At 49.6% G+C, this 25432-nt stretch overlaps 2 protein-coding genes across 2 annotated transcripts in view; one reads left to right on the top strand and one right to left on the bottom strand.

Annotated features, from left to right (window-relative positions):
* Positions 1-21208, top strand: part of MYO1D (myosin ID) — a 111614-nt gene extending 90406 nt beyond the window's left edge. Inside the window, exon 22 of the mRNA XM_057410036.1 lies at positions 19277-21208. Within this exon, the coding sequence (XP_057266019.1) occupies positions 19277-19433 (157 nt within the window). The 3' untranslated portion in view covers positions 19434-21208. The remainder of the gene's footprint in view (positions 1-19276) is intronic.
* A 997-nt stretch (positions 21209-22205) lies between these two features.
* On the bottom strand, positions 22206-24469 carry CDK5R1 (cyclin dependent kinase 5 regulatory subunit 1). The gene is made up of 2 exons (XM_057410034.1): positions 23527-24469; positions 22206-23098 (listed from the first exon to the last, which is right to left on the bottom strand). The coding sequence occupies exons 1-2, from the start codon at positions 24411-24413 to the stop codon at positions 23035-23037; spliced, it is 951 nt and encodes a 316-aa protein (XP_057266017.1). The 5' UTR covers positions 24414-24469; the 3' UTR covers positions 22206-23034.
* Between the last annotated feature and the right edge of the window lie 963 nt (positions 24470-25432).

The following is a 25432-nucleotide window of genomic DNA, read 5'->3' as shown; positions in this document are numbered from 1 at the left end:
TCAGACCACATCACATGCTGGGATGGTAACACACAGTACAGGTAGTGCTGGTTGGACTGGGCTGCCTGGATGAATAGCCACAGTAGCCTTTTGGATAGGCCAGTGCCAGGGAACGTCTCTGAGTGCAATGTGCTTCCCCAGTCAAGTTTCCTATGATGACTGAGGTTATGCCAAGTTCTCTTTAGCTTTATTCTTCTCTGTCAGGCAGTGCTGAAGTTATGCCCAGCACAGTGATCTCTGTGTTAGTGCTGGGCCCAGCTTTGCCTAGTTTCTATTTTGTATTTATTTTCCAGAAAGGATTTTGGTAGGATTGTACCTGTTGCTCCAGCTGTTTGGAGCATCCTCCCTCACGTGGCTCTGGGGTTTGTCTCCTTCCATCAACACGTTTGAGTAAACCCCAAAATTAAAAGATCAGTTGTCAAACTCCATTTGGTTGCCTGCTAGGGTCTGATTTAAGTAGAGTAGAACTTACGAACACGCAGTTTTAGATTATTTATCTTGGTTATTTAGGCATTTGCTTAGCAGTGTCTTGCATGAATATGTGAAAGTGATTGAATGCCTATTTGTTGATGCAAACAGGAGGTCAAAACAGGATCCTGAACTTCCCAAAGGAAGTTTGTTCATACTCCTGCCTTCCCCAGAACACCTGGAGGCTTCTAAAAAATCCTTATACCTGGCATTACGGCTGGGCTCGATGACCTTAAAGGTCTTTTCCAGCCCATTCAGGTTCTGCGTAGGAGCTGGGGAAGTGAAGTGCTCAGAGCAAATAGCGCTCAGGGAAGAAAAGACTTGAGATTTGTTTCATATTGTTGTTTTTAAATTCCTGCTGAAGAGAAAACCAGTGTTCCATGTGCACACAAAAGTCTGTGCAGGATCCCTGCAGCGGGTTGGGTTTGGCAGTGTCAGCTCTGATACGTGGCATGGATCATGTTTTCTTTCCCTCTTCCCTTGTGAAAGGTAAGCTCACATGGATGACCACTAATATCCTCAGGGTAATCCCAGAGGGAGCTGCAGGCAATGTGGTTGACACTGATAGAACACCCTTGACTTTTGGTATTTGAGCTGGTTGCTTGAATGGAAGCGTAACATGGCGTAGAGGTTCTCTGCATTGAATCTGATAAACATTAATTGTCAGCATCAAACAGAAAGATGGGAAAGCATAGAGTCCTCTTCTGTAGTCCACAGCATTAGGACGGCATATTGAGGAAATGGTTCCCTCTCTCTAGTGTCCTCTTGCTCCAGAGGTGGCATTGGCCATCAATCACCATGGCTACAGCAACTTAGCACTTCACATTTTATTAACAAGAAACCCATTTATGACTTGAAAATGCTTATTCATGAAATCTGTTCACACTTAATATTATAGAAGGAGGCACACACTGCATTGCCTTAACATGATCAAAACCCAGTGACTCATTAAAGCTAACCAGAGCAAGTGCTGAACCAGCACATGCTTTGTTGAAGGCGTCTTTGTTCCCAACGTGCTGTTTCCCTGCTGTGGTTTATGCCCCCAGTTTTCTAATCTAGGCATCCAAGTGATAATTTAATTTCTCACAAGGACACATGGTCTGGAATAGTCTATTTGGGGGGGTTAAAAGCCATCTTGGACATAAAAAATACAAGTTTGTTGGAAAATGCTTTTCTGACTTTTGGTTTATCGAAGGCATTTTGGCACAGGTAATTAGCATTAACCTTTGGAGTATATGCTGCTTATTCTGTGCCATTTGCTAGCTTGCTAAAGTAAAATCAGAAAGGTTAAAAAGATGAGAGAAGGGAGGACTTCAGCTGTATTTATTCCAGCCTCAGTTCGGTTTGTAAATACAGCTCATACCCCACCACCACTTGTTAATTTTTCTTGCTGATACTTTATGAGCTGCCAGTGATTTTAGTAAATCAAGTTGTTGATTTAGTGATCAAACTAATCACAGTACTTCCAAATTCTTTTAATTTGAAGTCACTTTAGATGCTGCACTTAAGGAATCCTGCTGGAAGCTTATTATCAAAGGGGCTTTCGACACACAATGTTTAAAACCAGCACTTTGATTTTGTTTTAGTAAATGGCAGAAAATGGCAGTAAATCTCTGTAGCAAATAGGATATTCTGGGTTTTGAGAACGATTGTAATGGAAAGTATTGACTAGGCCTAGGTTTAATTTAGGTTTTAATGATAATTTTTGTATGAGTAGTGTTTAAATCCTTCCTACAAAGCAATCAACACTCAAGAGGTAAAATTCCACCCCTAGGAATTGAGGAGGAGGCAGCTTTAAATAGCACAGCACCCTCTTCTCCCTTTTGTCTGTGTCCTCGTGCAAGCAGGCAGCAGCCAGCTCTTTGTGTTTCATCTCCTTTGGATTCTGCAGATGAAGAGAACAGATAAAGGCACCAAGTAGAGGAAGGAGTCTCTGATCAGCCCCGAGGCTGGAGTTTCACGGGGGACATGCCAGCAATCCCTCTTCCTCTGGTCCTCCTTTAGAGCCTTCAGTTCTGCCTACAGGTTTAAAACCAGTTGGGTGTTCCTCTTTGGGGTCTGTGGCTGTACCCTGCCCCTGCCTCCTTTGGTGTCATTCTTGGTTCAGGAGATGCTCAGGAGCTCAGGAATGAGCACTGGCACATCCCTGTCTCTGGAGAGCACTGTGGTGGCTGCCTTCAGCCAGGGCTGGCCATGGCACTTCAGAGGTGCTGACCCTGAGCAGCCTTCACAACCCATCAGCTGTAACAGGATTTGCTTATGCCTGGTCCCAAAATTGGTGCTGAGGTGCTGGCACAGGGTGCCCAGAGAAGCTGCGGCTGCCCCATCCCTGGCAGTGTTCAAGGCCAGGTTGGACACAGGGGCTTGGAAGGTGTGGCAGGGATTGGAACTGGATGAGCTTCGAGGTCCCTTCCAACACAAACCAGTCTGGGATTCTGGGATTCATTCTAATATCCTATCTGCTTCAGGATTTTTTCAGTTCCAAAAAGCAACTGTCTGCTCTTAAATTGACATTGTATGCAAAGAGATGTGTTTTGTTCATGGCTTTGAGTAAGTTATGTTTTCCAGTCGTGCCTTCTGTTGGTGAGTATTTTTAGGGAGGGCTGTGCCTGGCTGTCAAACTTGTCTCTGGGGAGCAGAAAGGCTGTGAGTTCACCAGGAAGTTAACTTCTTTCCTCTGATCATTTCTTTGACTTACATCTTCTCTCACACAGGCAAGCGCTAGCGTGCTTGCCTCTGAGGAGACTGCAGAAGGAGACTTGGGCAGAGATGGAAACAGGAGCCTGGGCCAATTTCATCCAGAATGCCTTTGAAATTTAATGCTTCCTCACGCTGCTGTTTACAGCTGTTGTAACCAGCACTGGGCTCCTGGGCTCCTACTGTGGCATTCTCCGGAGAGTAGTCTAACTCTTGGAGCAGGCTGTTATCCGTTAACTTTCCATGTTAGGCTGTTAATCATCTCCTGTTACCACTTGCTCCATTATCTCCAGTAGAAGTTATCTCTGGAGCAGATCTAGAGTGGTTCAGTCCTACAGTTTGTCTGTGTAAAGGAAAAGGTGATAATTAGCCAGGGGTTCACCTCAGGAGCAGAGCAGAATCCACAGGGTAAAACTTTTCATCCTCTCACTTCACACCTCCATTTTCAATCTCTTAATCCTAATAACTGTAAGTGTTTGGATGTATGACTTGTATGCTTGGCACCAGAATATTGAAGTACTTGTTACAGTTGGATTGTGTTGATGGCACAGGGCATTGTGCTGACTGGGAGGGTTAATACAGCCCCTGCTTGAGGATAGAAGTACCTCCAGAAAAGTGAGGGCACTGGATTGTGCTGTATTTGCATCAGTCCAGGGAGGTTTTGCCTGTGTACGCAGTGAAGACCACCTCTATAAAGTTAAAATCAGAACTTGGGAACATTAAAACCTACAGCTTTGAAAGGTGTAGCAATATGTGCAGGCTGGTAAGTGCTGCCTGCAGCATCACTTGTCAGGACCCAAATCATTCCCAGGTGATGCTCTCTGAGGCTTTGCTTCTGCTCCTGTATCACCACATCTTCTCCAAGAACTAACCTCACCCCCCATCCTTGCAACAGCACACGTGGGCCACAGCTTTAGTGAGCTCAGAGGTGACACAGGATAGGAAAAATCACTGCACAGGGTTTATTTCTGAGTATAGAACTGTATTATAACCTTCCTTCTGCTGACATTTTGCTGGCAGCAGCTCAGTTCCTTGTGGGAGCGGCACAAAGAGCAAAAGAGTAAGAAGCAGCTCCAATTAGTGACCTAAGTGTTTACACTAGCTGAGGAGTACTTCATTACCTGTCAGCAGCTTGCTTTCTCCTGGTCACAAATGTTTACATGTGGAGCCAGTAATTCCAGCTGTTTCCCTCTTGTGCTGCAGGAATTCCAGATAATTATGTGCAGCAATTTAAAGGCAGCTCTTCCCTTGAATGTGTCATGTGAAGATGCCTACACCCAGAAGAGAGCCAAGTGAGTGTCATCACCTTTGGGAAATGCTGGTCTAAAAAGAGGCTACCTCCTTTCAGCATCAGGACCAGGGCATGCTAACGCACCGTGAGATGACCTCACTGTGTAGAAGAAGGGCTCCAGTGCCTTGTGAAGGCACCAAAGGAGATTTATAAGCTGCTGGGTCATTTTCAGGCAGGTTTTTTGCAGCTGGGCTCACTAAGCAGCTCATGCTGGCTGTCATGCAGTGCTGCGACACACTTGGCAGCAGCAGGTTTGCTGTGACCTCTGTCTCTCAGTGATCTGCATAAGCCTGTTGGCTCTCCCTGTCCACAGCAGGATTTTAGCCCTGGAGAAACATGCATGACTTAAGGAGGGCTTTCATTGATCCCAAGGTCAGGCAGACTCTTCCTAATCATCCAACCTAATCGCTGTCACTGCACAAGCTGTGGGAGCTCACCCAGCACTAGCGAAGATCACTTAATACCAAACTCTTGGCATCATACAGACATTGTTCAGCACATCACCTCAACAAAAGCAGGATCTGTGCCAAGGCAGATGAGGCTGGGGAGAGCATTAGCACTTTCCTGCTGAGGGTTGCGCCTACACTCACTCCTTTTGACCCTCTGCCTTCTTACATTGGGTTTTTAGTCCTATGTACAACACATTTCCACGCTCTATGGTCCAGTGACCTCATGTATCATTAGATCTGGCTGCCATGTCATCTTTTTGTCATCCTCGTGGCCTTTTCTAGCTGTTGCATTAACGGGTGCCCTGGATCTTGTCAGCTCTTTTTCCATTAGGATGTTCTGTCTATAGAGCTGTTGGAGCTAGAAAAAAGCTGTGGCACTGTGAAGGGGAAGAAGGGCAGTTCAGTCAGCTGCAGACAGGAAGGGAGAGTCATGAGACTGAGGACTTTTGCAAAAAGATTGGTTTTATCTTCATTTACTCACAGACACACACACCCCCCATCAGCTCCCTCTGTTACTCACAAGCAAAAATTTATCATGCAAAAAACCCAAGATCCTAAAATGCAGTTTTTAAATGAGGTTGAAGAATATTCCTGGTTTGAGATGTTAGTGGAAAATACTTGGAAGTGTGAGGATGATCATCAGACAGTCCTTGTGCAAGTTCTGTCCTGAGATGAGGGATTAATTTGCTATTTTGGTAGTGCTACACTGAGCTCTACAGCTGGCTCCCAGGCTGGCATACCCTTGGAGACCAGAGGAATGGTTCTTTTCCCAGAGATTATTTCACAGTGGTGGTATCTTATCTCATCACTGCAATGGCTCTTCAGAAGATGTACAGGAAACCTCTTGAAATGCTGTGATGGCCTCAGAACAAAGAGTTAATCTGTTACTAGTGGAAGCATTTGCTTTGCAACTCATTTTCCCCCATTTGCAGCTCAATTTTTCAATTTGGCACAGAGAGCAGTGGGAAAGATTTAACTCTGGTAAGCCCAGAGGAGGATGGAAGCTGATTAGAAATTGGGGAGGGGGAGAGATATTTTGCTCAGCTGGAATGACTGCAGCAAAATAAATTACTAGCGAGTGCTCGAGCTGTAGATGTTTGATTTGTTAATGGCTTTGGCTTTGCAGGCATTTGGTTGATGTAGCAGATTTCTCAGTGTAAATCTGCTGAGCTCTCCTAGCACAGACTCTGAAATAGAGAAGCATAAAATATTGATAATTCTGCCAAAGAAAAGATGGATGAGATAATGGTGAGCCTACCACCATTTGGTACCTCCAAATAGTATTTGACATGGCTCGGGGATTGTAGTTATTCATCCTTACCACAGCCCTGTGAAGCCATTAGTATCCCTCTTAGACTGGAAAGCTGAGGATATATCATGCCAGGTCTTATTCTTAGAATCCCAGACTGGTTGGGAGGATCCTTAAAGCTCCTCCAGCTCCAACCCCTGCCATGGGCAGGGACACCTTCCGCTAGAGCAGCTTGCTCCAAGCCCCTGTGTCCTGCCTGGCCTTGAACACTGCCAGGGATGGGGCAGCCACAGCTTCTCTGGGCACCCTGTGCCAGCGCCTCAGCACCCTCACAGGGAAAAGCTTCTGCCTAAGAGCTCATCTCAGTCTCCCCTCTGGCAGGTTAAATCCATTCCCCTTGGCCTGTCCCTACAGGCCCTTGTCCAAAGCCTCTCTCCAGGTTTCTTGTAGCCCCTTTAGGTACTGAAATAACAACTCTGTTTTGCCAAACTTGCCTGTATTTGGAGAAAATTATACAGTGGCATAAAACCATGTGGGTCACCAGCTCCATTTTCCTGCATCCATGGCAGTGCATCATGACATGGGGTGTTTATAAAGGAGAGGAATGAACCCACAGGCACAGAGGGTCCTGGGTTGTTGGCTATAATGGCAGCATTGTTGCAGTCCCCTAAGTGGTGCCGCCCATGACTGCCAGGAATTTCAGCCTCTGGCTGGTTCCGATCTACATGAAGCAGCAGGTCGGGGGTGGGCAGGGAAGAGGCTCATCAACAGAAATAGCATTTAAGTAAAAACTGTACCCTCCACTGCAAGGGAAGATAGGAAGAAGGACTGATTCTTCTGCAGGTGAGAATAGAAACTGTGCCAGACAGTAATTAAAGGCATTTTACTGTGCCTAGTAACGTGTCTGTGCTCTAAAGCTTGTATCCTAAGCCTGCTCAGGAACAGACCCGTTTTTATTCCAGAGGGATGGAGGCACTGACGGCCGTGCTAGCTGGTCCCGAACAGTGGTTCCATGCTTGAACCTTCCCTGGGCCTCACCTTGCTGAAAGACGTGTGATGAGAGCCGCTAAAGCCCCACCTAAGAGGGCAGGGATATGGATACTGTGAGATCCAGCATGGGATCACCCTTGCTGGAGAGAGCCTGAATTTCAGGCAGGAGGGATTTACTGTGTTTTCGGGTTGGGTAGCTGATGAAGAGGTTTGATTTACATGTCCACATTGTGTTTGCATAGGTGGTGTCCTGCAGCAGTCGTGTAATACTCTGACATGAAAATTATATGTTGTTGCATTGAAAATGCGATGAGTATAGTGGGAATCAGCCTGGCAATGTGCATTTCCCTTCCAGACTTTTCATTTCTATAAGCATTTTCCACATGATCCAGCGCAGCTATTTCAGCTATTTCTGCAAATCCAAACTTCTTGTTGAGCAAGTTAGGCAAAGGGAAAGCAGAAATAGGTCAGGTATTTCAATAACAGCTGGTTGTGTCTCTTCACAGCAAGTTGCCTTTTTTCCTGCCTGTGTGAATTGTGCTAATGTATCAGTGAATAAAGACAAGAGAACAAAGGGAAGCAGAAGTGCCAGCATTTTTATTCTGCAATTGCAGCTTCAGAGCCCTTTACTTTGCAGAAGTGATACTGAGACCACTCTGGAACAGCTCAGCAAATGCTCCTGAAATAATAAACACCCGATCAGCTGCCCAACCTCTCTGAATACACAAGATCCACTTAAAATCCTGCCCATCATTTGCAATCACATATACAATTGATTTCCTGCTATATAGCCCAAGTCCTAGTTCTGAGACGACAGGTCCCTGATGTCTTGCAGGGCATCATGAATCTGTAATATTAAGGAAACATGGTGGAAGTTTGGTGCTCTTAAAAATCATCTGGATTGAAACACAGAGAAATAGGTTGCCTTTAATCATTAGTCATAGGCTTATATTTTTCAGCTTGGTTCTTTGTTAGGGGAGTGCCTGTGGCTGATACCAAGCTCCTGGCAGGTCACTGTCACATTGGTTTAGGCTAATCTGACTGCTCTTATTCCCTGGGGAGGACATTAGGAGTCTAGAATGAAATTTCTCTTTTTAAATACCTCTGTGGTGCTGTGTGCTACTGGAAGGACTTTGTGTCGTGGCTTGAAAGTTTGGTAATGGAAGGAAAATCTTTCTTACAACATCTGCCTCGTTGTTTGTTCTCGCCAGGCTTCCTGTCCTCAGCCCTGATTCACCCCGGTGTTTTCAAACAGAACATAATGACTTTCATCGTGCCTGAAATTTGATTAGACTCAGAATGTGTCATTGGGATGCTGTAATGCTGATACAGAGGTGATGTCAGTGCTGGTTCTACCTGGGCTTTCCCACCTGAATGGAGTTTTTGAGGCACTAGAAGCAACTTTTCTCTATGTTATGGGAACAGAGGCTGCTCACAACCCAGCACAATCCAACCATCCTCCTCCTTCCATTTCCAAAATCCCTCACTTCCTCCTTAATTTGTCCACCTCATGATTGCCTGCTGCAGTTATTTCTTGTCTTCTCATTTGTGTAATCCAAATTCTCCTTAATGCCCAACCAGTCCCATCTTCTGGCCATACTGTGCTGGGAAACAGATACCAAATCTCCTCAAGGCTTTAAAAACCAAATAACCTTGCTAGGGAATTTTGGTTGTAAACCTGTGCAAGCATCATCCCTGAAATGCCATCCACCTTTGGGAATCTCAGTAGCACATAGGGTTGTTGGCAGCCAAAACCAAATGCACCAAGTTGCTCTGGGATCTGGGATCTTCTCCTGAGTCCCCAGCTTTTTCTCAGTGTTTTTTCAGTAGCATCAACTGTGGTACAACCTGCTCCTCAGCTTTCTTCTGACTTTCTCTTGTATTTAAACCCACTTTTTAAGCCCTGCACACTCTATCTCTTTAGGCTCCTCCAAAGACTCTGGGTGTGCTTTTGTCCCAGAAAATAAGAGGGAAGTGGTTGGTTCATTAGCTAAAACCTGAATGTGATGATGGAGCAACCAAGAGGTCTGTGCCCTGACTCACCCTGACTTGTTGCTTCCTCTTCCCCTTCCCTTCCATCACCCTTTGCCTCATGATTCTCGCCTGCCTTGTTCCTCAGGGTCCTGTACTGTGTTTTAACCCGCTTTTGGTGTGAGAGGTACCTGGCAGGGCGATGGGTTTGCAGGAAAGACCAGGTCTTGCCCCATCAATGGCCCTGGGTGTGGGGGCAGAAATGACTGTTCAAGTGATTCTTCTTTTCACCATGGGGAGAGGTGTTCTTGTCCTCCTGAGACTCCTCAACATCAGGTTAAAAGCCTGTCATGAACTGAAGGATGATTCAGCTTCCTCAGTTCAGGTGGTGTGGATGTTGGGAGTGGAGGAGCCCTCCTCCTGGCTGGCACGACACTGTGATAACCTGCATACACCCCACCCCTCTGCATTCCCCTTGGATAAAACTGCACAGGGTGAGCTGGAGAATGTGGGCTGGAGAGCTCTGACACCGCCTAAATCTGTAGGGAAATGGCTCATGTGTGTCTCTGGTTGTGGGTGAAAATGTGACCTTTTATCAGGCACGACATGATAAAAATCTTGCTTCACTCAGGGAAGGGTGAACAGGAATGTTGCTTCTCTCTGAGACAAAAGCAGCAGGAGAATGCAGCCCAGTAACACCTCTTCTTTTTCTAATGGCATTTTTCTATCCCCTCAAGCTTTACCGAATTGCTCTCTTTTCTATTGGAAAAGGAGACAAATCTAGGTTTTAAGACCAGATCTGGAAAGAGAGGCAGGATTAAGCACAGCTGTTCCAGGTCAGAGATGCTGAGGAGGCGAGAAGTATCTCGTGCTGACAGAGCAAGGTTATCCCAACAGCCAGAGGTATGTGCCTCAGTGTCAAGAGCATGCCTGAGGGGTCAGATGAGTTCAGCATTGCCACTGGACAGAGTGGTCCACAGAACTGGGAAGCCACCGGCAATTTAACATGATGTCACCTCGTCCTGCACTAAGTAGGTCATGGTGACACTCTGCCTAAAAGTCCTCTGCACCAGTGCTTCTGCTACTGCAGTGGTGTGAGCAGCACCATCCCCAGTAAACTTATAAACCCCTCAGAAAGGGGAATTCATGCAGAATGAGCTTCTAGAGGGGTTAACCAGGGTGCACAGTGCAGCAATCAGAGCAGGCAGTGAACGAGCCCATCTCTTGTTGCTCTGCATCAGCCCTGATTGGCTGGCAGAAATGAAGCATCAGATGGGATGATGAATATCCAGGTTGCTATAGTGACCAAGAGCTGTAGTGCTGGAACCAGTGGGTCTCCATCACCGCCTCCATCCCCGCTGCCGCTCCAAGGGAGCTGGGTGCATTGTGCCCCTGCAGTGCGGTGCTGAGCGAGCGGCAGTGGATGTTCCTGGGATGTCAGAGCCCTCCTGTTAAATCCCTGGCTCCAGCTTTCATGAGCTCAGCGGCGCTGTGTGCACAATATAATGGAGTTGAGCTGTTTGCATGTCACGGGCTGCAGGGCAGGAGCACAGCCAGGGCAGCTGGGGACAACAACAGCCAAGTCCTAGGCACGGCCACCCCTTGGAGGCATTATCCAACCAAAGCTGTTGGAGCTGCGGGTGGGATGCAATAGCACAGCCCATCTTCCCAGCCTTTCTGCCTGGGGAGAGCCCTGGTGCCGTTATCCTCATGGCTGCCAGCCCCTGGATCCACTCATTTCCCATGGCTCCAGTGGCATCACAGCCACCAGTGCAGGCAGAAGCCAGGCTTGTGGCTTCACCTTAGTAAAATTCCCCTCCCACTTCTCCGAGCTGGCTTCCTGGAACAGGTCAATTCCAAAGAATAATAGGGAAAAAAACAAGAGGAGAAGAGCCCCCAAAGTGTGCACGCTTTTGGTTATTTTATAATAATTTAGGGGATCTCTCTGAAGCTCCGTGGCAGCTTCCTCTGTTTTGTGGCTTCAGACCTCTGCCAGACTCTAAAAATATTAAACAGAGCAGTGGGAAAAGCAGAGCTGCTCATCCATCAGGATGATGCTGGGTTATGTCTGTATCAAAGGGAGATGATAAGAGCGACAGCAGCACTTTGTTGTGCTGTTGTTTTCCAACATAACGCACCCATCAGCTGGTTCAGCCACTGTCTGATGCTAGAAAATTTTTGCCTCATGTAAATTTGAGTGGTAAAGAGTTGAGTAATCACGGGTTTATTGTCCTCCCCATTGGCTCCCAGTGCCTCACATTCTTGCAGGAGCTGGATAAATACATCCCAGGTGACTGAAAGGTGCTGGTTCCCTTTGAAGTAGGTTTTCTTTTTTTTATTTTCTCCTTCATTAAACTTCAGGAATTTTAGTAGCATCTGCTAAGCAGGCCGAGAGCATCCAGCTGAAGATGTCCCTGCCCATTGCAGGGAGGGGTTGGACTAGATAAGATTTGAAGGTCCCTTCTAACCCAAACTATTCTACGATTCCTTGATTCTATGATCTTTTCAGGAGGAACATTAGGCTCTGTATGCATCTGGGAGTAGGGGGAGGGAAAGAAGGGGGGGAGTGAGTGAACGAGTTACCTGACTGGGTTTAAACCACGACACCCAGCAGGCAGGAATTCAGCCCAGTTGCTGGGTGATGCTGAGGGCCAAAAAGAAAATACAAGGAAGAACTTTTGCTGCTGCTCAGCCTGAGCAGGAATCTAGGTCTGAGATGTCCTGTATGGGAGGCAAGTCTGCGCTCATCTTCCTAAGTGGTCTTATTTTATTCATGTTCTGGTGCATTTCTAATGCAGGATTCTTGGCGTAACCCTGTGAATGAGCCGATGTTCTGCTTTTACTGCGTCTCCAGCCAAGGACTTTGAATCATATTTTTGGCATAGTGGTTTTTATAAAATATGGAACACTCCAGTGTCTTGCGGCCACAGTGCTCCCAGTAAAGCAGAATCCAGATGAGAGCTGGCTCTCAAAAGCTTTGCCAGGACTCAATAGCTGAGAAAATACAACTAATTGGAGACTTCAGGAGCTCTGGTTTATGTATTGGTGCTGCACCCCGGGAAAGCCGTTGAGAACTGGACTGGTTGGAGTAAGTGAAGGCAAGTGGCATGTGTCACTGGATGTGTGTAACCGTCATCCTCATAAACTAAATCATAGAATCATCAATTCTGTTTATCCAAAAATAAGCAGGATGCAAACTGAGCTGCAAAGCACACGGGAACTGCGTGTGGGCAGGACAGGCCATGGTGGTGAGGATGTCACACAGCCATAGAAAACATTTCTTAACCTAGCAAGACCACTTGTTTCATACTTTGGCTCCCGAGCTGGTTTTGCTCTATGCAGAGGCAGAAGTGCTGAGTTAGCCCTGCAGGACTCTTCTTCTTGGGTTATTGCTGAAACCTCATGGGTGTTTGAGAGTGATGGCACCTTCCTTCTGCCACTGTTCAACCTCAGCACCAGGTACCACAAATACCCGTGTCTGGTATTTGATACCACGCCTGGCTCTCCCCATCCTTTTCCTTTCCTCCATAATACTGTTGCATATCACCAGTCTGTAAATCATAGAATAATAGAGTCACAGAATGGTTGCCCCAGAGCTGGATCAAGACTGCAGGGAGGTCTCCCTGGAGCACAGCAGAGAGGGACAATCCGCTCCCTCCACATGCTGGCCATGCTGCTTTTGATGCAACCCAGCATGTTACTTACACATGTTTTGCATAAGCCTACTTTTTAGCTGCTTGGGTATTTTATTGAAATCTGGCTCCTATCCCAAGCTCCTGATGAAGGGAAACAGCCCTGGAAAGGGCAGGGGAGGAGCAGCCCCTGCCCCATCACCCTGGAGTTCCTCCTTTACCCTGAAGCACATGAACCAAGCAGTTTTGCTGGAAGAGACAGGAATATTTTACAGCTCGCTGGCATTCCGGAAAGCACTCTCTGGCTGCTGAGGATGGGTCACAAATGCCTCAGTTACTAAACAAATGAAGAAGGAAGTGCAGCTCACCGGCGCTGCTCTGGGACCATCTGACCCTGCTTTCAAGTTGGACTACATGCATTTTAAGAGTGAGAGAGCCAAACGTTTAATGGACTGGCTTTACACCTCAGCAAGAGGGGAAGGGATATATTGGTTCTACAACAGGCGCATCCTGAAAAAAGCACATCAGTGTTGTGGCAGCTCTGTCCTCTTAGGAAAGTGGCTTTTATGTGAATGAAAGGAACTGACTCGATGTACTGGCCAGACGCGGCAGACCAGGGTATTAACAGCTGACTTTGCTCTTGCCTTGCTGTATGCCATTGGACATGTGTAATGGTTTTCACTGGGAATATACAGATATTAACAAATCTTGTTTCTCATTACAAGTGCAAAAATAGAGCTGCTGACGCAAGTTGCAAGCACAATGTTGTAATACGTGGCACTGTGTGGCTCCCAAACCAAAGGCAAGCGGTTCTGTGGTTTGTGCTGGTAAATAGATGTCAGTGTGAGCTGCAGAGAGAAATGGCACATGGGCAAGTCTGAGCCAGAGAAGATTGAAAGCCACTTCTTAAGTGTAGTGGTTGAGTTTTCGGTGGAACAATGCAGGATTGCAATTTGTAGCCTGGTCCTTCTCTTGCAGATTAAGAGAAAAGCCACTTCTCCCAGCTTCTGAGGTGACTTACCTGAACATAGACCACAAGGTACAAAACTGTGTTAGAAATAAGCTGCAAATATTTGCTGGGTTTGAAGGCTGAAAAAAAAATCACAGTATGAAGTGTCACTTGACTGCAGATCATAAAATCACACAGTGAGAAAGGACCTGCCAGTGCAGTGTTTAACTGACCTTTCCTGGCATTAACATGCCTGGAGGACTTGTTCTGACCTTCCGCTATGGAAATTTGCCTTTTGATCCTGGCTTGAGATCTCCTTTCTTCATATCTGCCTTCTTTGTAGTGTCTCTTTTCCATAGCTTTGATCCATCTTACTGTCTAATCTCTGCCAAGGCCACCTGATACTGAAGAGCTCTACAACGCCAACAACACTGTGTCTCTAAAAAGCAAGTAACAGTTTGGGAAAACATCCTGTTTGTCTCTTGCTTCTGCTCAGAGAGGGTTTCACAAGGCAGATTCTGAAAACCCACTGTGGTTTAGGATGTTGTCGTGTCGCTTTGGTGCACGTGTAAGTAATGCAGCACATGCTGAATAAGGCACATGCTACCTGTCATGCATGCTAATCTCCTGCTCACCCAACTGCTCTACAGTTACGAGCAGGGAGGAATGATCTGCACCAAAAAGGAATCCTGATTAATCTCCTCAGCCCAGGCTTCTCAGTGCTTGTAACCAAACCCATGGGATGAAGAGTGCTGCCAGCTGCAGCTCCAGGGCAGCACTAAAAAGGGACCGCTAGAAGGAGGGGGATTTCCTTTGGTGGGGCTAATAGACCCCAGTAGCTAGTGTGAAGAGGCAAAGAGGATGTTAAATTACTTTCTTGGATACACAGGATGGTAAATCATTGCTTTTAACCTCCTGTAGCTACATGACCCACAGTGTTCTAGTAAGAGCTGATGGGAAAAGGTGTTTTCTCTCTCTGACAGCAGAGCAGAGAAGGATGAAGTACACCAAGTAGTCACAGGGGTGATGCTGTTGGAATCAGCTGCATCTTACCTAGGGAAATTTACACTCCAAGTGTGTAAATCTCTTCTGGAAGTGGGATCCGGTGCTTTGAAGCTGTGCACACTTCAGATGTTACTGTCCCCCCCCGACATGCGGCCAGAGAGCTGAGAAGATGAAGTGGAGCAGCAGCAGCCACGGGCTCTGAGTGCTTGCAGCAGGACACCCCTCTGCCTGGAATGAAACATCCACCCAGGATTACTGACATGTGATACCTTTCATGCCATGGCTCCCCAGGGACAGCGCTGGCCCCAGCTCCCCACAGCAAGGGATGCTTCTCTGCACAGCCAGGCAGTGCTTTACTCCTCATTTGGAGCAAAGGTGACACGAAATGCACAAGAGGTTTTCAGTGCAGGTTTTGCATATGTTGAGAAACCAGATATTCCCATTTTTGCCTCCGTTTAAGCTAGAGTGGGGTTAATTTTCACAGTGAGAACTCTTCGCTTTTTCCTTTGAGCCCAAATATCCCCAGTATCATTGTTCTGCAAGTAGCAGGAAACCACAAGTGGTCAGGCAAGATATATCTCCCCCATCCCTCCCTTGCCAAGCACACAGCCTGCACAGCCAGTGTGCTTGAAACCCACATGCAGAAGACACTTATCATCTCCAAAAATGACACTGTTGTAACTCAGATATGTAAATGTTTATCACCCCTGTTGTATCCAATGTCTTTTTAGCTCCTGGTCATTTTTGTTCACCCCTGTGCCACCCAGCACTGAGCACCACAGCATGGAGTGGTCCTCAGCAGTGGGTTGCACACTGCCTAGAAGCTATTGTAACTTACCTGGAGGTTCTGTGTGACTGTTGTTAGGAAGCTGAGCCTTGAGAGCTGCCTTTTTTTAGGCCTCTCTAGGTTCTCTCTGGCTTCTTAAGCATTTTCTTCATGCAGAACACAGCTGCTGATTTGGGGGTTTCTTTTTTCAGCCTCCCTTCATCTCTGAGGCACTTTACTATTATTTTTCCATCACTGAACCCCTTCAGAGGCTGCAGCCGGTATCCAGATGAGACTTACATAAGGCGCTACAATTTTCTCTGTATTCTCCATCCTGCTCCTAATGCTTCCAAACATCTTGTTTGCAGCTGCATGCTTTCTTGAAGTCTTAACCAAGTAGTCCACAGTGATGCCTGCCTTTCCAGAAAGAATCCTTGATCGAAACTCTAGAAAGATTTGATCATTTAGGAAAATCCCCTCTGGAATACATCCCATTCTGAGCCCTCCTTTCACACCGTGTGGCAGGTTTTGCCTCATTTAAATCCCTCTGGTTTGTTGTCATGAAAATCAGGCACCTGTACTCAGCTTTGCTTCTACCCAAATTTTGCTTCCTGAAAACAACTGATTCCCTGCTCCCTGGCTGCATTAGCTGGATCCGTAGGCAGGCAGCACCTCATTTAAAGACCTTGGAAAATCTGAATAAGCTCCATCCCTGCAAGTGATGGGGCTGCATCTCCAGAGCAGGCTGGGCTTCTGTTGGGTACCGCTGTCCCCAGGCACCGCGTGTTCCTGGCTCTCCACAGCCCGCTGTGCTTCCTGGTGGAGCTCACAGCTACAGACAAGGAATATCTCATCGACAAATGTATTTCCGTGCCTATGACAGCTCCTTGCAAAGCATTCCAGGTCACCAGTGGTGGCTCTTAAGCATCTCATATGTTTAACATTTATTCAGCAATGCATTTATGTAACTTTCTACTCTGGCTCTGCTGTCTTTGCCCAAACTCCCTCTGATCTTTCTCCACTCTTCCTTGTTTTGCTTCCCACCACTTACTGGCGACATAGATGCTTTTATATTATCAACAGCACTGACAGCTGTCTGTGGCCATTTATGCGCTACTTGGCTTGTGTTTTCCCTGAGGTCCTAGATTAAATGCTCAGTCAAAACTGTAATATTTCATGGGCCAGTAGTCAGCTTCCACTTGGAGTCATCTCTTCTCTGCTGGTTTCCCTTTTGCCAGCGTTTACCCGAATATCTCTTCAGCTCGAGCCACATCTAACGATGCTCTTGCTCCAGGATGTGGTTCTCACACACAGGTACTGTTCACACAATGTTCATGGTGCTTTGCACACACAGGTGCTCACATGCAGAGCCATCACCTTAACTATTTGCCATTAACTCCTCTAGACACACTAGATGAGCAACGTGAGCTGGTAAAGGTAGTTTCATGCTATGATGGCTTGGAGCAGATGAAGGAAGAGAAGTCACCTGATCCTGCAGAGTTCACTGAGCCACGAAATCTGAAAGAGCACAGCCAAGCCCCAGTCCACAGGACCAGCTGAGCCCAGTGGCTGTGCCTGTACTGCTGGGATGGAAAGAGATGGGTTTTCTTGTTTCCACCAAAAAAACACAATTGTTTAAAGTTTTATAAAAAAAACCTGTGTTTTCAGCAAACACCAACACCCTGGTGTTCATTATACACAGAAATTATCATGTGGTTTATTATATACAGAAATTATCCTGTGGTTCCCTGGCAGGACTGGAGCAGTGCTGGGGTAGACCCTGACTTCCCACGAAAGCTCTCTTTTCCCTTTACATTTCACTCCTGGATACTGGGGGTTGGTGTTTCTTCCCTGTCAGAGCCTCCTTGTAGCAGTGAGATTTGGAATGTCTCTTGGTCTGTTTTACTGGCTGATGTTGGCAGCTGTTTTCTCCCTTTCAGTCAATAAATAAACCATCTTACTCCAGGGCAGCCAGCAGCTGGCTCCCCTTTTTGCTGCTGCACCATCAGGTGTGATGCTGATGTGACTGATGGACTGGAAACCAAACTGACATTTCCTCCAACCTCTTCCTGGCTGGAGACTGACCAAGCAGAGGAGCAGCACCCAGGAGGTTCAAGGTCCCAGCAGGTCAGGCTACTCATGGGGCTGGTGGCAGGGCTCAGTGTTGCATTGCCTCACAGGGAAGACCAAGGATGGGATTTTAATCCCCATGTGGATGTGCAAACCCCTACATGGATTGCTCTTTGGATGCCATTCAAGAGCTTCTCCCCCAGCAAAAGGTTTTGAGGCTGAAACCTCTTCTCACATGAAGAAAAGGAACCCATGACCTGGAGTGAATGAGAACTGTCATGGTGGGACCTGGAAAACTGTGGGAAGTGAAGCCCTTAATGAATGAAAATGTTACACGGGGCGAAGATCAGAGCACCTTCTCCAGAGGCCACCATCCTAGGACAGTGTTAGCTTGAGGCTCCTCTCTCAACAGGAGCTGGGAAAGATTCAGCTTCTTGCTGAAGGTCTCACAGCCGCAAGACTCAAAATGCATCAAGGACTTTCTGCTTCCCACACCAGCCTGTGGTCAAAATCCAGGTTAATGACGTTCCACTCCCTTGGCTTGGGCTGCTTATCACTGAGCAAAAGAGTCAACAGAGTTTGACTATTAACTACTGATCCTCTAGCTTCTTACCTGTTGTTTGATGAGGGCTGTGGGAGAGGAGGAGCCAAGTCATTGGCACTTATCCTTGTTATAGACACTTGAAGCTAAACCTGCTATCCAAGCACAGGTTGTCAGGAATCTCCGAAAAGCTCCTCCACGTATGCAGCTCGTTCTTGCTAAGACAAGGTAAAAATAGCAAACTAAGCAGGGATTGGAGCCTCAACTCACTGAGGCAAGAGTAAATAAGCCTTAAATACCTGAGACAACGTGAGGGCTTCGTGTACTATGCCCTCCCAGCACCCTTCCAGCCAACCATTCATTTTTATGGAAGCAATGAACATCTTCTTAATTACTTTGAAGCTGCATAAACCCATGGCTTATGGGAGGCAGCGTGTCTTGAACACTGTTAATGAAATAGAAACTAAACCTGAGCTGCATGAGGGGCTTGTGCTTCAGCAGTGAAAATACCACTCATTATTATACTAAGAAACACTGGAAATCCAGGAACTGGCAGTGCAGGTGAGGAGGGATTTTGCAAAGGGAATAATTTTTAGTACCAAAGCTGGGTTAAAGGGTTAAAAACATGGGGAATGGCTCCTGATGACACAGTTTTGTCCCAGTGCTGCTGTTCAGTGCTGCTCTGACCCCATGAGGCTTCATGGTCTGTCTGTCTGGAGGAGGAATTAAAACCCAAACCAACCCTTCCTGTGATTCTTTCAGCTGTTTCATGCTGTATTTCTATTCTCTCAGCTCAGATCAAGGGATGACATTGTCATTATTGTCACTATAGAGGTAGGAGTGACTGCTCACTAGGTCATTCCACTGCGGGTGCCCGAGCTGGCAGCAGACTCTGGGCCTTTTGCAACTCGGCCTTTAGTCTTCCCAGGAAGTGATATTCCTCCATCAGCTCTGATCCCGATGCCAAAGTCCCTGGGGGGCTCGTTTCCCTGCCTGGGAGTCTTCCACGTGCTCAAACAAGCCCGAAAGCTGGGCTTAGAGCTGAACCTTGGCTAAAGACAGCACTCTCAACTTGCTGCAGGATGCATCCCTGACACAAAACCCCTCTCCCTGCCTTGTCCTGGGCACATCCCCTCCCTTCTGGGATCCCGGCACATCCCGTCTCTCCCTGACTCCTCTGTCTCCTCTTGCGTTGCAGTGAGAAGCGCGCTCTGCAAGTCAGTGTCACCAACCCAGTGCAGTGCAGCCTGCACGGGCGGAAATGCACCGTCTCTGTGGAAACCAAGATCAACCAATCCCAACCGGATTTCACCAAGCATCGTTCCGGCTTCATCCTCTGCGTGCCAGGGAATTAGCATCCCCCTCCGCCTGGCGCAGCAAGCCAGGAGCAGGGGACACAGGCTGGGGCTTCCAGCGCCCTTCCCTGGCCTTGGACTTTTCAAGGGGTCTCATGTAGAGATGCTCAGCTATGGCTTGAGCTCTAAAGCTGCAAACCCAAAGTCAGGAGAGGGTTTTATTACCACGCAACAAAGGCTTAAAATAGCCAGTGACCTGTTATCCATCTTCTGAAACAGGGCAGAATGTCAGGAAAGTGCTTCTGAATTACTCCCAAAAAAAGCATTTATAGGTACTTACACCCTTTCCCACACTGATTTCCTAAACCCTCTCCAATATTCCCTTCTGTGTTCTCTTTTGTGTGTCCTGTTTTGCAATATTATGCAGCCTTTACTGTAGGAACCAAAGATAAACCGGCTCAGGCAGTCTGGTTCTGTGAGACCAAATCCCAGTGGAACCGGAGCCAGGTTTTAAAGGAGGGCTGGCTTCCCATGCCAAGGAGATGCTCCACACTCTTCCAGCCCTGCCACATGCATGAAGTTAGGATAGTACATGGAGATACACCCCTTGGCTTGCTGCTTTCCTGCCTGGAGTTCACTAACCCTTGGATCAAGGTCCACCAGCAGAAAGGAGAGTGGGATTCACAGTGCAGAGGTTTGATTTATTTTAGTCCTGCGTTGCTTTTGCCTTAATTGCCCTCTCCAGGGACCTAAAATCCAGTGAATTCCCATTAGGACCAAAGTGGCCTTGCTGAATTTGGGATGCTCCACGTGGCTTTGTGTTAGGCCCAGCACTGAGGTTCAGGGAGGGCTGAAAGGACCCACTGCAGGTGGGTTAGTCTGGAAACACGTGGAGCTCAGGGGGCTGAAGCTTCAGCTCCCTTCCTTTGCACTATTGAACACCAACTCCGGCACATCCGTCCGCACCAGGTGAGGGGCAGCAGCACAACCCCAGCTACAAATACCCAGGCTGGACCCTTCCGAGTGTTTCCCTGGGTGTTTCCAGCTTAGGGGTTGATGTTGGGGAGTCCGTGCCTCACCTTGGCTTGTCTGGTGGCATCACATTTCCCTGCCTCATGGTGCTCGTGTCTGCCCGGCTCAGATAACCCTGAGCCTGGTGTTTATGTGTGTTCTGACGGGCTTTTGATTCCCACCATATCTCAGGCTGCTGCTGCTCTGGGGCTTTGGAGCAGAGGTGGCCTTGTGCCATTGAGGGGATGTTGGGATTGGACATTCAGAGTCCTGGCACTGCTGGTCAGGTCAGGATTTCCAGCCCATTGGACACAGGGGGTCTGTGTTGTGACCCAGCAGGCAAACAGCGAGCTGCAAAGAGGCTGGAAGAGGCTTTTCACCCAAAGACCTGTTAATGGATGGCTTCCCAAAGCCATGCCATGGATGTGGGGTGCAGGGACAGGTTGCTGCAGCATTTGTACCACACCACAACCACCCAGACCCAAGGTTAAGGGGTACCTTGAGTGCAGAGATGCTCCAGCTCTGGATTTAAGTGGGACAAGCTTAAAGCCTCCCAGTGCTCTTCAGCAGGGAGGCCCCATGCTGGAGCCCTGTGGTTGACAGGATCCCTGGCCTTAGACCAGGCCCCCAACAGTATCCCAGCACCGCGTCCCAGGCACCAGTAACCAGCTCTGGGATGGCTCCTGCTCCAGAGGGCTCTGCGCATTGGGTCTGCCCAAAGCCCTTGAGAAGCTCTTCCAGATACTGCAAACACAACTCACCCACCACCACTGGGGACATCGGGAACCTGGAGCTGACAACAAACCCATGCAGCAGCCCCAGACCTCACCCTGCACACGAGCATGGAACACCATCGAGGTCCCTCCACCTCCTCATATAACCCCATCAGCCCTTCAGGAGCAGCAATGCCAACACTGAAGCCATGGGTGACCCCAGCTCCAGTTTGGCCACTCCAGCTCCCATTTGGCCACCACAGCTCCTGTTTGCATCCCCCTGGAGAAGCACCTGGAGGAAAACCCTCACCATTGCTGTGCCTTTCTATTTGCACTTCTTGCTTTTTACATCTACCAGTCCCCATGTCCCCCCCAGCAACTCTAACCCGAGGCAAGGTAGGGGCAGGAGTTTTAATCAGCACTTTTAGTTGCTGTCCCTCCAAAGAAGTGGTTGCATCAGATCATGATGGACAGCAAGATATCGCAGGGTTGGGAGATTCCTAAGACTATGAGATGGCAATATTGTATGTGATGAAATGTGTCTTTATAAAATACAGTATCTGTTCCTGCTCTGGTTTTATATATATATATATATATAAAATATATCTAAAATATATCTATTCCTGGGTTTTCCCATAAATTACTATGTCCAAATTGAATTTTGATTTGCAGCCGGGGGTGATGATGCAATGAACCCTTTTTTTTAATTGATGTTTTAATGTGTAAAAGAGGAAAAAAAAACAGAAAAAAAACCAAATCTCATGGACCTCAGGCTCTGTTTACATCATTTGCTGTAATAAATAAAGCAGCCCCATGAGCTGCATCCCGCTCTGGCGCTGCCAGTGTCGCGGCAGCTCGGCTGCACAATGGGAAGTGGAGTTTTGGCGTCCTGATAACCTGACTGTTCCCCTCTGGTGTGCTGAAGGCACCTCCTCACCTGCACCTCCAGCAGCCCCCAGCCAAGGGGCGACCCCAGCACCAAGAACACGATAAAGCCCGTGTTAAAACTGGCCTTAAATCCCACTTCCATCACCACAAATCCCATTCCCGCCGCCAGCAGTGGTGCGCTGGAACTGAGCACTGCAGGAACGACTCGGCTACGACGCGCTGTCGTGTAATGGATGGTCAGTGCATTTTTATTTAATCAGCACAGTACAAAAATAAATAAAAATAAGGGGAGGGGATTAAATTACAGGCACACTGAGCCCCATGACACAGGCGGTCAGGTTATAAACCACACATACGTACAAACGCACTATACACACACATACGAAATGAGACAAATATAAATTAAGAAGTAACAAGAACCCACCAATTTGGTCAACAAAGAGCTACAGAAGAGATTGCACTAAAATAAAACAACCTGGACGTACACATGTATCATTAGCGGGGTCCCACTGTACAGCGATGGAGAGCTTTGAGTGAGGAGTCAAAGAGATGGCACGGTGCTGCTCCTGCTCGCTTGCCACTGCAGCGCCCCATGGAGCAGAACAGAACAAGACGGGTGCAGATGGAGAAGAAAAGGAAAATCAAACCCAAAAGGAGTTGTCAGTCCCCATCGGGGAGCAGCAGCACGGGGCTGTGCTTTGTGCCTGGGGTTGGTTACAGCCATCGCTCAGGAAGGGCTTTTCTTCTGATTATTATTATTTTTAATGTGTTCGGTTTTTTTCCTTTTTGTGTTTTTTTTCTTTTTTTTTTTTTTTTTTTTTAAGACACAAAATGCTCCTGTTCGCATGCGCAATACCACTGGCAAAGCAACAATGAAAGAATAAAGAAGGGGGGTGTTTTTTCATGTGTCCCCTCCCCGCAGGTTAGTAGTTTGTTGGGTTTTTTGTTGTGAAAGTACCTCGGGTAGCAGCATGTGGCTCTCTCCTTGCACACTCAAGTAGATCCTTAGCACAATACTCATGATCAGTGCACGATGGGGACGAGACGGTTCACATTGAGCTCACGGAACAGTTGCGGTGATTCCCCCCGGCCCTGCTCGGGAATTTCGAGTCTCTTCAAAGAAAATAAATAGGGGGAGGGGGGGCCGGGCCCGCCGCTGTCCCGCTCCCGGGAGTCCCGCTCGGCCCCGTCAGCCTCCGGCGGAGCCTTTAGAGCAATTTCCTTTTTTTTTTTTTTTGTTTTCCTTTTTTCTCCTTTTTTTCCCTCGTTTCCCCCTCCCGGGTCTTTGTCTTGGGGATGCGGCCGCCGGAGCCCCGCTCCGCTCCGCCAGCCCCGGGGGGGAAAGTGGGGGTATCGGTGGGGGGGTTCCCCCCTCAATCAGCGGGATGGAAAAGGGGGCGACACTTGTCGGAGGCTGCGGAGTCTCCCGCACCCCCCAACCCAGGGTCGGGCCCAAGAAGCGGCGGCAGTTCCCGCCGCCCCCCTCCATCCCGCCGGGACAAGCCCCGGGGAGTGGGGCCAGGGCCCGGGCGGGCGCTCACCGGTCGAGGCCGATGAGGAGCCGGCCCTTCTCCTCGGAGCCGCTCTCCTTCTTGAGGTCGGCGAAGACCTGGGTGAAAAAGTGCGGGTCGGCGTTGACCTGCAGCATCTTGGGGCTCATGAGGTCGATGATGGAGAGGCAGCGGTCCCAGAAGGCCTCCTTACAGCTCTCCACCAGGAAGGGCTTCAGCGGGTAGGAGATCTCGTTGCCCATGTAGGAGTAGGACAGGTACAGGCAGGTGAGCAGCACCGCCTGCAGTTCGTGGTCGCTGCCCACCTCGGCAGAGATGACATCCCGGCAGAGCATGTAGAGGAAGACCACGTTGGCCGGCGTGATGAAGCCCTGGTCCTGCCATCCCTGCAGCAGCAGCGAGCGGTCCACGGAGCGCAGCCACAGCACGGGGTCAGTGGGAGAGAGGTGCTTCAGCCGGTAGCAGCGGCGGCAGAGGAACTCGCCGAGGCAGCGCAGCAGCTCGCTGGTGGACGCCTGCACCACGACCCGGCGCGGGGTGGCGGCGGCGGCGGCGGCGGGCGCGGTTGGCGGAGCCTTTTGCGCCGAGGCGAGGGCGGCGGCGGCGGGGGGCGGCGGGGGGGCGAAGGTGGCGAGGTTGGCGCAGGAGAGCGACTTCTTCAGGTTCTCGTTGTTGAGGTGGGTCACGTTGCTCTGGTAGCCGCCGTTGGGCTGCACCTTCTTGGAGCTCTTCTTCTTGGCGGAGACGGCGGCGATGCGCTTCCACGGCAGCACCGAGATCAGCGAATGCCGCTTCAGGCCCTTCTCCTTCGCGTTCTTGCTGTTCTGCACCGCCGTGTAGTGCCCCACCGTGGCCGCCCCCTCCTCGAACAGCGGGGCCTTCCGGTAGCTCGGCGACAGCGATAGCACCGTGCCCATGGCGCCGGCCGCCCGGCGGGCCCCGCCGCCCGCCCCGGCCCCGGCCCCGGCCCCGGCCCCGTTGCGGCCCCGCGCGCGCTGCCCGCTCCGCCGCCGCCGCTCAGCGCCTCGCCCCGCCCCGCCGCGCGCGCTCCTGCCGGCGCAGTGCGCGCCCCCGCCGTCCCGCCCCGCGCCGCCACGTGCGCCCGCCGCGCCGGCGGGAAAGGGGCGGGCAAGTCCCATCCGCACGCCCCGCAGGCCACGCCCGGTGCGGGCCCGGCCCGGGGGAAATGATGAAAAAACAGCGAAGGATTCACACAAAACCGGAAATAAAACCTGAAACCCCCGCGCGGCAGCGCCCGTGCCCGCCCCAGCTCTGGCCGGGGCCCAGCGCCCACACCGCCGCCTCCGCTGCGGCGTTTCAAAGGCTGGGACCGGGTTTAGGGAAAGCGCCGCCGGGCCCCGAGGGCCGCAGCTCAGCCCCGCTCCCGCTCGGCAGCACCGGAGCCCCCGCAGCGACCCCCCGAGACCTCTCGGGCCCGGGCGCAGTGCAGCCGCTGGAGGCCGCAGGGCTTCAGCACCCGCCGCGGTGGGAGGAGCGGGGCCAGTGCTGCTGCAGCGGCAACGGAACGGGGCAAAGCCTCACCCGGACCCCGCCTGCTCGGGGCTCGGCCGAAACCGGGCCCGTCTGTAACCCCTCCCTGCACGGAAGCCACTGACGCCGCTAACGCGCAGCCGCCGGTCCCCTCCCCACGGAGCAAAGGCTTCAAAACCCCCAAACCTCCCATTTCCTCCAGCCACAACCGCAGCCCCCCGGGGTAAGGGGTGTCCCCAGAGGCACCGGTGGGGCCAGCCCACCATGAACTTGGGGTTTAGTAAAGAAAACCTCAAATTGGGCCCAAGCTCTGCAGAAACTGCTGCTTCTACCAGGGCTGCTGCTGAGCCAGGCCAGGCACTCAGAGCCATGCAGTGACAACCAGGGGAGTCCCTGATCCATCTTCTCCTCCCATCCCAAATTCAGACCTTGCACTTGGCCTTGT

The sequence above is a fragment of the Pezoporus wallicus genome, unplaced genomic scaffold (assembly GCF_028554395.1).
Source record: "Pezoporus wallicus isolate ANWC-B61680 ecotype Strahan unplaced genomic scaffold, APGP_CSIRO_Pwel_v1 contig_8725, whole genome shotgun sequence".
NCBI classification, from domain to species: domain Eukaryota; kingdom Metazoa; phylum Chordata; class Aves; order Psittaciformes; family Psittacidae; genus Pezoporus; species Pezoporus wallicus.
Note: the sequence above shows the minus strand (reverse complement) of the source record. Positions and strands in the feature narration are given on the sequence as shown.